Source organism: Periplaneta americana, chromosome 12, assembly GCF_040183065.1.
Source record: "Periplaneta americana isolate PAMFEO1 chromosome 12, P.americana_PAMFEO1_priV1, whole genome shotgun sequence".
NCBI lineage: Eukaryota > Metazoa > Arthropoda > Insecta > Blattodea > Blattidae > Periplaneta > Periplaneta americana.
Genome location: NC_091128.1, coordinates 42331267 through 42344025, shown reverse-complemented (window position 1 = coordinate 42344025; position 12759 = coordinate 42331267). Strand labels below are relative to the sequence as shown.

Sequence of the window (12759 nt, the reverse complement as noted above, 5' to 3'; positions counted from 1 at the left end):
ATGGTTTGGATATGAACCAACATTTCCTTGCAAGAAAGAAAATGTGTCTACCAAAATTTCATCTGTGAAAAAGCCAGAGCAGGTTCAAATCCTGGTGCTGGAGAGAATTTTTCTCCGTTCCACTCATCTTTCATCATATGATGATGCAGAATATCTGCATGGAAAATAATATCATATATACTTCGGTACATCATAATAATAATATTACTTTATAAAGATTTTTTGTATTAAACAATTATATTTTTTGAGGGGGACAGAAGTTATCCCTGGCAGGGATGTTAATATGAATTTATGAGTGGGGGATAACTTTCCAACAGGGAGGGAAATCCCTCCCACTCATCCCCATTAATTCGCACCCTGGAAAAAGCACTCTGTTTTCTGTAACAGGCAATAATGTTAATTTCAATTCCTCATAGTCACCATCCATTTTGTTATATATAAAAGAATATCTTGTTCCTGTTAAACTGTACATAATCCAGATGCTTGCCACTCTCCTGTCTAACACTTTTTATTTGATAAAACTGGAAAAAGTGAATTAAAATTATTTTTGTTTTGATCCCCTAATGTAATTAAAGTCTGTGTGATGTATGTTGTCTCACTGTGAAAAGAGAGAGAAAGGAGATATGTCTTACTTCGTCTGTATTGTTATGGTGATGAGGGAGTGGAGCGATGCCGTCCATCCATCCAGTGTCAGAAGGGACCAGTTGATACATTCTGTAGCGCAAAATAAAATTACAAAATATCTCTCTTTGTACTGTGTAGTTCCGTCACTGAGCTTGTCTTTCAAGAAATTGAGTTCCGGTAGCCTGTACAATAACAAGGTTTTGAAAGGAATCCTGAAAATTTACAACCCTCCTATAATCTCCACCCTCATTTGAAGGGACTTGGTTTTATTGCTACTGAGACAAGATAAACCTTACCGAGTGGCATATACTGGTTAAAGGGTTTGGGCTACCGCTGACCCTATTATTACACAAAATATATCTAACAATTACTTTAATTTTAATTACTATGGTAAAACTAATAATACAAAATTATTACATTATGTTATATTATAAACTTTTTCTTTCGTAATTTCCTTGGGCTACCGCCGGTAGCCCGCAAAATACACCCCTGACCTTACCAGGTATAATTAGCCTTTATAAATTTCTAACGTATTAATAAAAGATTTATTAAAAATATTTAATCATTTATCCATAATAATTGTCATGTATGTGTTTATGTTTAAATTTTGATGTTTAAAACAGTTTTTTTTAATTTAATAAAGTTAGTTATACTGTATTATGAATAATTTATTTTAAATTGTTAAATTATGATTCTTTCAGCCACTGAAATGTTTTATTGCAGACAAGTTTATGGTGTGTACAAGTAGAAGCTGTTCCACTGTGACTGAAGCATGACCTTGAATGCGCTGTGGATGAAAAAGTAAGTCTTCCACGTGCTGCTACCCACATAACCTGCGGGAGATGACTAGGCCATGCTTCAACCAGAGCGTTTAGAATAGAAAGTGTTGTAACTCGACAAGGATCTAATGGGACTTTTTCTCGTCTAAAAGCTGTCAAGTCGGAAGTAGTTTTGATCATAGACAAATAAATAGAGGTTTTGATCGTCAACAACAATGTTGCCAATGGGACGGAAATTCCGTCAAAACAGCGGAATTTCAATGTAGTGGACAAGAAAAGAATGGTTTTGACGGCTGACGGATTTTCTGGCGGAATCGTCTTTTGACTTTTTTACCTGCTGTCATTTTTAATTGTTTAATTTTTGGGGGAACGTAGATCTACCTAGCACATTAACTGCAGAACTATACTTTTTTTTTGAAAGATGGGACGTGACAGTTACGCGGCCGAGATTAGGCTAATTCACACGGAGATAGTTTACAGGAGTCAAGTGCTTGGAGCAAGCCGACTTTCCTTCAACTTTCCCCGTGTGATATGGTCGAGACAGTCAAGTCGTGACTTGGCGGTCAAGCAGAATTTGAGTTGACAATCCATCAACTTTTGTGTCCACTTTCCCGTCACGTGACCAACTTGACTCCACCACTTCCCGCGTGTGAATGCGAACTTGTAGCAACTTGGTAAGTAGAAAGTTTGTAGTTTTAGGCCTATTGTCGAAGTAAATTAATAATTATTAATAATGAGCGCTCCTAAGTGGAATTCCAACGATATCATAAAGTTTTTGGAAGTGTATGAGAAGTATGAACTTCTATAGAATATACGTGACAAATAAAAACAAGCGGGAATTATTATTCCAGAAACTAGTCAGTGAACTCATGAAACAAGGTTTCGAAAACATAGACGTAGAAGTGGTTCAAAAAAAGTTAAAAACCCTTAAAACAGGACTCATTCTAAGATGTTTCCTGTATTCTGCAGGACCTTCTTCAGCTAATTCTTTCAACAAGGTATTACAGTTTCACCAAACTAAAAATGCCAGTTCACTATTGATTTTTATTAACTATAACAATACAAGAATTCAAACTCCACTACGAATACAACATTCAGCGCGCGTTTTTTTTCAAGCATGGTTTCAAGTTTAATATGTCTCCGTGTGATCACAAATATAGCAACAAGTTTAGAGGCTTCAAGCACTTGACTCCTGTAAACTATCCCCGTGTGACTCGGGTTATAGGAACTACAGTGCCATGTTGCCAATATGGACTACCACGCTGCCAGCGATGGAAGCTAGCAATTATCGTTAAGATGGCTGACGTTAAAACATTCATTGACAATTGACGCGAAAGTAAGAAAACAATACAAAAGTCGACAGAGAATCAACGACGAAACGTACATGCTAACATTGTGTGCACAACAAATGTCGTCAAGAGAGCTATTAAGCACTCACCACGTGGGAACTGTAAGTTTGGCAACTCAACCGTTGTTACCATAGCACCCAACGAGTTAGATACTAGTATCTAACTCGTTGATAGCACCAGACCTGAGAGGATAAAAAGACCTACCACGCTATGTGACATTCAGTTGTTTTTCTAATCGCAACGCTCCTGTCATGTCCCATCTTAAAAAAAAAACTAGTTCAATGAAGATTGGTAAGGAAGTTCGATTTTGATTTTATTTGTATATTATTTATTGTGTGGATCATTTTTTTTATCTTGACGAATTCTGACTGATTTTCAGGTAGACTGACGGGAATACAATTTTGTGTTGGCAACACTGGTTAACAACGAGACGTTTGGCGAGGGAATCCAGACAGCGGTGGGTGATACCACGTGATACATTGGACTGCGCGGGAGTGAGTTAGATGTCACGTTTGTGCTGAAGTTGTTTTATAACCGACTTTGATTAGTTTTTATTAAATATTTTTGTACACATTAATATCAGTAATGAAATTAAGAAAGTCAGGAGCTAACTTCAGTCGCAAGAAAGAGGTAACTATAGTTGTTAAGGTATCAGTGTGCCAAATTGAATGACAAAAAACACGTGTAGACTGTAGAAGCGTATCTTCAAAATTAAATGACGGAAAGGCTATATTCATGACAGACAGTTGTATAAAGTGTCACAGGCAGTAAAACAAACATTCTCCAGAAATGTTGTGAGGAACCTAACATTAATAGTACAGGACACTTGTTCCTATTCCTCTCATTGTATGGGAAGAAAGGGGTAATGGGTCTGATATTCACTTGCTGTAATTTTTGCGCGAAACAGTTATCATTGTTTCTTAATCATACACTCTACCTTTATCACTGATAGTGGGACTACTTGTCACTAATATTCTCCTCAAAGCCTACTTAACCTTATCACTGACACTAGGGTTACCATGAGAAGAAATTCTATAGGAGGACATGGAATCTAAAGTAAGAGAACATTGCAGAAAAAAGGAGGACTTTAAAAAAATTGATATAAACAAAATTAAAGATAAAAACAATGGCTCACCTTAGTCAGTTTTCTCACTAGTTGCTGAATCAGTATTATATCTACCCTACTTATTTGTGGAGCCCACTTTGTGCACAAGAGCCTGAAGGGGCCGACATATCTTGTAACAAATAACTATGGAACTGTTCACAGGACATGTCCTTGAAATTATATTTCACCATGATGATATCTCTGACTTTCCATTAGCATGCGATTTCGATCTTTTGTCAATTGAGTTGATATTAGGGAAAATACTGTCTCAGAACTTCCATTGTGATTTGGGATACTCCGTTGCTAGGGAAACGTGGACAGCAAATAAGCGATAATTTCAGTACTGTTTGTTTTGGCGCATACTGTATATCAAAGTCAGGAATTCAAAATCTCATTTCAATGCAAGACAAAAAAATTAACACCTGTTAATGTAGGGACAGTATAAAATCAACATTTATTAACTGGTTTACTTCCACTGCATTTTTTCTGAAGCTACTTATAGTTAAAAATGCTTTTTGGTGCTTGTAATAAAGTTGCAATCTATAGATCCAAAGTTGGCTTTATTCGACATATAAATGTAGCTACTTGGTTACTTAAACAAATACTACCTTGGAGACATAAACAAAAGAAAACAGAAGAATCGATCATTATGGATATGGTCGATTTAACTATAAAACTCATTACATTCTCCCCCAGATCAGTATTGAATATAGTCCTGTAAGTAACTTGGGGGTTTCACTACTCTGCCACGACGAGATACATTGTTCTCGTTTGACTTAGTCTTGCTGTTTCTTCCATAAGACTCATTCAGATTGGAATCATCCCTTTCTGTCATTCTCTGGCTCTCTGTTGGTTTAGAAATAAGTTAGCTGTATTCTGATTGTCATCATTTTCAAAGTCTTCCATTTGAGTTTCATCCCGTTCCTCAAAAATAGGCGTCTGTTCCTTCAGAGCAAGTTGTCGTTTGGATAAAGTCATCCCCCTTCCATTAGATGTTCGGACATAAGAATAGGTAGGGTTTGCCTGTATCAACTGAACTTCCTCAACTAACGGATCAAACTTGCTTGCACAAACGTTTCTTCTCATGAATATAGTGCCTGGTGTTGTCAACCATGTCAGTAGCATTGATCTACAGTAGCGTGCAAATTAATCCGAATACGACATATTTTTACATTTTCTGTCATTGTTGGCCTCACAGCTGCTCATACCACTTTGACATCTGTAGTACGTGTAATTCCATTGTTGAAGGTCTGTCGTTATTATTTTTTTTTATAATATGTGACATTTTGCCTGTCATTTTGTACTTATAAGCATTTCAGTTGTATTGAAGACTTAATACTGCAATCCTGTATAAGCATTTCAGTTGTATTGAAGACTTAATACTGCAATCCTGTGTACATTCTGTCGTCTTCACAAATGGATACAACTCCACGAAAACAGTCTAAAATTATAACATTAGCAGAGCATTCTTCTATGACACAGAGGCAAATTGCTGCAGAATGTCACATCGGTTTGGTTACTGTTAATTCGATCATAAAACGATACAGGGAGACTGGATCCATCACACCCCAGAAAAAAGGAAACTGTGGCCGGAAAAGGAAGACTTCACCTGCAGATGATCGTTTAATTGTCAGGAAAAGTAAATTAAATCCTAGACTAACTGCTGTCGACTTAACCCGCGAGTTAATGGCTACCACTGGGGCGAATATTCACATCACAACAGTGCGGCGTAGGCTTTTGGAAGCCGGACGAAGGGCTCGTAAGCCTATTAAGAAGCAACTGCTAACCCCTGTTATGTGCAAAAAACGCTTAATGTGGGCAAAATTACATCAACACTGGACAGTGAATGACTGGAAGAATATACTTTTTTCCGATGAGTCTTATTTTGAGGTCCATGGCCACCGTGTTTCTTACGTACGGAAAGGATCCGAAAAAGTAACAGCAGCTCATCTCCAACAAGCACCCAAATACCCCCCTAAAGTAATGTTTTGGGGTTGTTTTACACATGAAGGGGCTGGAGCATTAATACCTATCAAGGGAATGATGAATTCTGACAAATATATTCACTTATTGGAAACCAGAATCGTACCCCAGCTGCAAAAATCATTTCCGGATGGCGGAGGTGTGTTCCAATAAGACCTGGCACCATGCCATACGTCTCGAAAAACTACAGAATTCTTCAACAAGAAGAATATTCAGGTACTCCCCTGGCCAGGCAACTCACCCGACATCAACCCCATTGAGAACTTGTGGCCAATTTGCAAAAGAAGAATGCAAAAAATGGATTGTTCTACAAAGGAGAAGATGATTTCTGCCCTCATTGGTGTATAGTTTCGCGATGAAGAAATGAAGAATATTTGTGGGAAGTTAGTGGAATCCATGCCAAATCGTCTCAGAGCTGTTATTAGGAACAAGGGAGGCCACATAGATTACTGTGTTATGTCTTAGAGCCTTTTTTTATCCCGTTTGAGTGTTTTTGCATAAGTAATTACGTTGTTCAGATTAATTTGCACGCTACTGTATTCTCAGAGTATCTAGCAGAGGTCTGCATCTAAAGTTTTAGCTCGATTGCCAAGTACAGTAAAACCTCAACAAGATGCGCCCGCTTATTACGCCATCCCGTGTAATACGCTTTTTTTTTGTCCAGTCTCTGCACATTTCATATATAACGCCTTTATAAAATACCCCGTTTGTTGTGCTCAAGTCCCGCATAATACGCTGTTTTTGTGGAATATTTTCGATGTAATTTTCAGCAATGTACTGTAACAGCAATGAAACACCTTGGTCATTGAACTCACTGGTGCCATTAACCTGAAAAGTATTGGTATTCACCCTTTACCTGCACATTTAAACCTTCATACCTTAGTATACCCCACCCTTTGTTATGCTCTCTTATTCCACTCTTTACCTGTGTGGTTAAAGCCTACATACAGTTACAATACCTCACCCTCTTGCTAACCCTCTCTCTCAAACAGCATTCCTCACTCGGCCGTAATAAAATTCTGGAAATTGTTGCTGGTCAGTTTGTTGTCCTTTAGTGTATTGAAGTGTCTGTGAATGTAATTACAATGAGTGTTAAACGAAAAGTGCTTTCTGTGTCGGAAAAATTGGAAATCTTACGAAAGTACGATGAGAACAGTACTCTTACTCAGAAACAACTCTCTGATTCATTAGGAATCCCATCATCGATATTAAGAACAATAATAAAAAAATCGCGACTCAGTCACTACAGCTGTGACGTCGGGAGGATGTAATCGCAGAAACTGAAGTGTGGTAAACATGAGGACTTGGAGAACACACACACAGCAAACAACTATAAATGGTTTTTTTTTTTTTTCGAAAGAATTTAGTACAGTTCATTTTGTAAATGTCTTTGACGTACAGTACAGTAATTACATAATGGTGTAATACTGTATTACCTTTCATTAATCATGAATTTCAATAAAGAAAAATGCTAACAGATATTGTATATAAGTCAAAATTAATATACCTGCCTAATACGTGGTCCTGGTTAGTACGTGTTTTACACCCGGTCCCTTGAACAGCGTCTTATCAGGGTTTTACTATAGTTCATAGCATAATCCAATAGGTAGCGCACATACATGATGGGTAAAATGCTCGCAAGCGATAAATTCTTGAATGTTACAAGCCGAGCGTTAGGCATTCGTTATTGTTACTGGCAAGTAGTACATTGTCAAAATTGGAGCGCAAACTAAAAGGTGTGGTGAAGTTGAAACTACTCAATAGCCATTCCATGCGAAACTGAGCCTGGACATTATTTTTTAAAGTTTAGTATTTCTTTCTGGAGACTAATAATAATAAACCCTTATTATTTATATTTTACAGTAGAAATAAGTTCATCGACTTAGTTCACTATATTTGTGTCTATTTTATGAACAAATGTGAAGTGTTCACATGCTGAACTTCAGTGTGAAAAGTGATCTATGTTGAGAGTCCTTGAATTGTTCCCTCTTTTCATCAATCAGCTGATTTGGTGTTATTTATAGCAGTAGTTTTCTTTCTTATTTTAGGAATTCATTCTAAAAGCAGGTGAGGTAGATAACGGGTTTTACTTTCATTAATGGTAACAGTTGTGTATGTCACACCCATCTCAAAAATTACTCTGAAGTTTTTTTATTTAGGCTATTAATAATAAACTGTAAAAGAAATAAAAGTTTACAGAAGTAAGGTTTAGTCACTGGTCAATACAATCTCAATATTACTCAATCAGAATTAAGACATAATAAAACTCTGGTTAATGTCTGCCACACCCGTCCTACAGAGTATCCCTGAAGTTATTAAACTTTATTTACTATTACCTATGGAAAAGTGAATTAAATTAAATTAAGTTGAATTTTATAAGAGACTTCTTTGGTTGTATGTGTTCATGTCGTATAGACTTATTCTCACAAATAAGGATAATTAATAAAAAAAAAAAAAAAATTGAATGAATTTTGTTGTTGCTCCAAAACATAAGACATTTCAAATGTTTTTATTCTTATTATTATTCTTCGTATATGAATACAGAAAAGTGGAGAACATCGAAACAAAATTGGAGAAAGAAACTGAATGAAAATGAAGAAGCCAAAAAAGTTCACTTGTTGAAGGAAAGGGAGAGGTGAGCAAGTGCAAAGAAATGTTTACCTGCAGACATGAACAAACTGAAGGCCTGTGGACGTAAGGATGCTGAAAGGCAGAAGAGAGCAGCAGGCAAAGGCTGGAAATGGAACTCTTGAGCTTGGTTCTTACAAGTGTGTCCGGTCACTTCGTTTGTAAGGCAGTTAAAAGAGTGAAGAAGGTGCTTCCTACAAGCCCGAGTAAAAAACAGCAGTTATTGAAAAAGTTTTGGAAGCAAATCCAGATGTTCCAAGTACATTATTAAAAAAAAGGAAGAAATCTTGGAACGAGATTCTGGCAGCTGAAGAAGCTGGTGAAGTTAAAATTATATGCTTGAGAGTGTGTGACGGAGAAAACACATTTTCAAAATCGATTAAAATGATATGTCTTAGGTTTATTTTTATTTTATGAGGTAAATTTTTATGTAACTATGTCTTGATCTCATTATGTACCTAAATCGTATCAGTATGTAATTACTTAATTCCGATCCAGTTGTATGTTCAACTATGTAAGCAAGTTTGAATCCTGGTTGAGTGTAAGAGAAGACCTTATGGCCTTAATCTGCCAGGTTAAATAAAGCCATTATTATTATTATTATTATTATTATTATTATTATTATTATTATTATTATTATTATTATGTTTCATATGAACAACTGATAGGTATTCTTTCGAACCAACTATAAAGATTACAGTACAGGAAACAAGACTCTATTATGTATTTTCTAGAACTATTGATGTTCTTGAACAATCTAAGTACTACTTCAGTTGAAAAAAATTATGTTTTGTTTAACGACGCTCGCAACTGCAGAGGTTATATCAGCATCGCCAGTGTGCCGGAATTTTTGTCCCGCAGGAGTTCTTTTACATGCCAGTAAGTTTACTGACATGAGCCTGTCGCATTTAAACTCACTTAAATGCCATCGATCTCGGCCGGGATCGAACCCGCAACCTCGAGAATGGAAGGCCAGCGCTATACCAACTGCGCTACCGAGGGCGACACTTCAGTTGATTTCTATGTTTATGTTTGTTGTAATGTTGTTAAAACATTTGATTACAATTACTGCTATTTAATTTAGTGCTCCCTAAGATCATATGGGTCATTTTTAGTTTTAAATGTTAACTATTTTGATATACAACACATAGGTCAAATATAACTTCACAGTGTCACACCCGTCCACCAGAAAAGTGTCACGCCCGTCCTGTGCATAATTATTTTTAAAATGTTAAGATCCAGGTATAAATGTGGAATTATTACAGGAAACATCTATAACATTAAAGAATTTTTAGTAGAAAAGTTCTCAAGATATTTGTTCTATTAAGTTCACAGAATTTTCTTGTTTTCATTAGAGGTGTTCACTGCAAGTGCATTTTTTTGTCACACCCGTCCTCGGACATTTACAATGCTGCTATCTTAAGTATAATTAGAGTTCTGAGACAATAATTACACAGTAGGTGCAAGGTTTAATGTATTACACTGTGATCCATGTATGAGAGTGAGATTCGAACTCGAACTGTCTGCATAGAAGTTAAGTAGCATAACCACTGCTCCACGCCAAGCATGCTGTGGAGGTATTAAAATGCTGAGTTAATTATTTTATTAATCCCTGCTGCTTTACACTCTATTGCCTAAGGAACATTCAGTAAATAATATGTTGACGGTTAAATAATTGGCAATAATTAATTTGCAAGTTGTGCTACAGGGAATTTGATTATTATACTAATCTAAATCCGTCATCATCAAGGCCTAAACGTAGTAATTGTAACAAGAAGGAAAACCATAATTCTGATGACAAAATATATTGTGATTTCCTGGAATTATAACCACAAATTTTCACCAATTTTGTAATTATCTGTAAGTAACATGAATTAATATAAACAAAATTATTTTACTATATTACACTAAAAGGAGTTGTAAAAAATAAAAGAAAGGAAAAAACAAAAAATTCAGTATGGAGATTTGAAGCATGCTGTGGAGGTAGCCCAAATCAGCGCCTTGTATTATGGAGTTAACTAAAGTTATGCAGTGAGGTTTACAGTAGTGAACTGCATGCTCATCTGAAGAGACCGGCCACTTTCATTTTGACCAAGTGTACATATTTTACCGAGTTTCAGTACATAACTATCCGGGCCCTGGTTATGAAGTATGAAACATTTTATGATGTTAATTGCTTTCTACATAGTAGAATTGTGAAAATCCTTGTTCATATACTTCTAGCAGGAAAAGATTAAAATGTTAAATTTTTGCTTGTCTCTATAACACGTTAGATGTATAGATATTAATATATTTATTCTTTTTACAGTGTCCATCATCAGAAGAAAGTAAGTTTGATAATGATGACCTTGTAGGAGAAGACGTGAATTCTGGTGATAGTTATGAGTCAGGTGATAGTGGCAGTGAGCATAATGATGATATAGTCAGTGAAGAGGACCTTGATGACGATGTTGATGAAGCTGAAGGAGCAGAAGAAGAAGAAGAAGAAGAAAATTGTGATGGAAGAGAAGGAGATGTAAACAAAGATAACAGAATATCACTTAAAAGGAAGCAAGTGGGGGTATGTTGAAAGCTGTGATCTTCCAATTTGTATAGTGTTTTCATTAATGTGGAAGCTTTAAGTGAATTTACTTGATTCATTTCTTGATTATAAGATAAAGGAATCGAACATAATTTTCAATGAATGTGAATTAATTGAAGAGTTGAACAGTCAAACTAAGTAAATCTCTTACGATTTTTAATTTTGCACAACAAATTTCTTGGTCGTAATGACAAAAAAAAAATCACTGAAGTTTCTTATCTTCTAGTTTAAATTAATTCAATGTGTACAAGGAATATTAACATAAACTATGTTTAAATTTATGAAGAAGACAAATGACAGCTGTTGAACTGCATATGTCCGTCTTATTTACATTTGTCACCAATTGACTTATTGGTTGTTCTAATTTATATTTAATTAATTTCTGTATTACCATTCTGTAAAATAATTATTGTTTCATGCTTTGTACATATTGCACATTGGCTTCCTCTATTCTGCTAACTTTAAGAGGGAGGTCTCCATATTTCGCATATGCATCACAGGACAGCCATATGATTTCCCCACCTGTAATTTCTGGGCTTTTGACCTTTTCAACCACACAAAATTTGCAACATATTGCTAATCACTTGCTGATATATTTTCAAGATGAGCTATATGAGTCTATACATACAGAGTTTCTCTGACTTATTAATAACTAAAATCTGGAACTGTAGGTACACTGAGTGTAGTTAAACAGATGCGGTGTGCATTAGATCAGTTTTTAAGCCTAGTTCACAAGAGTGCGATATGTAATAATAGAGAACTGAGTCATACCGTATGCAAATTTGTAACAGGCGGTTAGGAGCATTAAAGACCATTAACCCCTTACCGCATAGGACAGTTTTGCACACACCGGTTTTATATTCCAATAACTTAAGTAGTTCTATCTTTCTCAACTGATGTCACGTATGGTCAAATCCAGTTATTGACAGTGTGCCATATCTGTCCCAGTATGCAGTTTCAAATATTATAAGTTACATGAAAACTGGTATGTGCCATATCTGTCGCAGAATGCGGTAAGGGGTTAAAAGTACCAAAGGGAAATACTGAAAGACGAGAATGGCATCTAAAGGGAGTGGGAACAAGGCTTGTATATTTATTTTTGTGTCCTATAAATCCAAGCTCTATTCATAACATTATCAATTGATTAACACAAAATAAATTTCATCATTTTGGTAAATGATTTTCAAGATATTAAATGTTGTGGAATATATTTAATTTATTAATATTTACGAAATAAAATAACGTTATACAGTGATAGATGACAATAAGAATGACAAGAACAGAAAGAAAATTTCAGGATGACTCCATGTAACTTGCTTTCTTTTATAAACAGCCTAAAGGTACGGTCACACGTCGCTACTTTTGCTGCACAACTTTTGTACTGCTGCTCAACCCGAGTGCAGCAAAAGTTGCACCTGGAGGTTGTGAGTCTGTTCATACACAAGGCGCTACTTTTGCAGCCGCAGTCATGCTGCAGGTTCCCATCTCCGTGTTGACTTCTCAATATACATTTTGTGGTTATGTTCGCATTATTAATAAACTCATGCGAAAGCTTCCTTATCTATTATTTACTTTTCTGTCGTATCTAGTATTCAGAAATTGACATTATTTTTACTATAAAGCTTTTAAAAATGCCTATATATTTAAATGATAACCAACAGCATATTCACGTAATCAATGTTGGCAACCCTCCTGTTTGAAACTTCGCTA

The 12759-nt window shown here is 35.7% G+C and overlaps 1 protein-coding gene across 1 annotated transcript in view; it reads left to right on the top strand.

The window, feature by feature from the left end:
• Positions 1-3194: 3194 nt before the first annotated feature.
• The window catches only part of Mat89Ba (nucleolar protein 6 Mat89Ba), a 90308-nt gene continuing 80743 nt past the window's right edge, over positions 3195-12759 (top strand). Inside the window, exons 1-2 of the mRNA XM_069841155.1 lie at positions 3195-3382; positions 10777-11028. Of these exons, the coding sequence (XP_069697256.1) occupies positions 3338-3382; positions 10777-11028 (297 nt within the window). The 5' untranslated portion in view covers positions 3195-3337. The remainder of the gene's footprint in view (positions 3383-10776; positions 11029-12759) is intronic.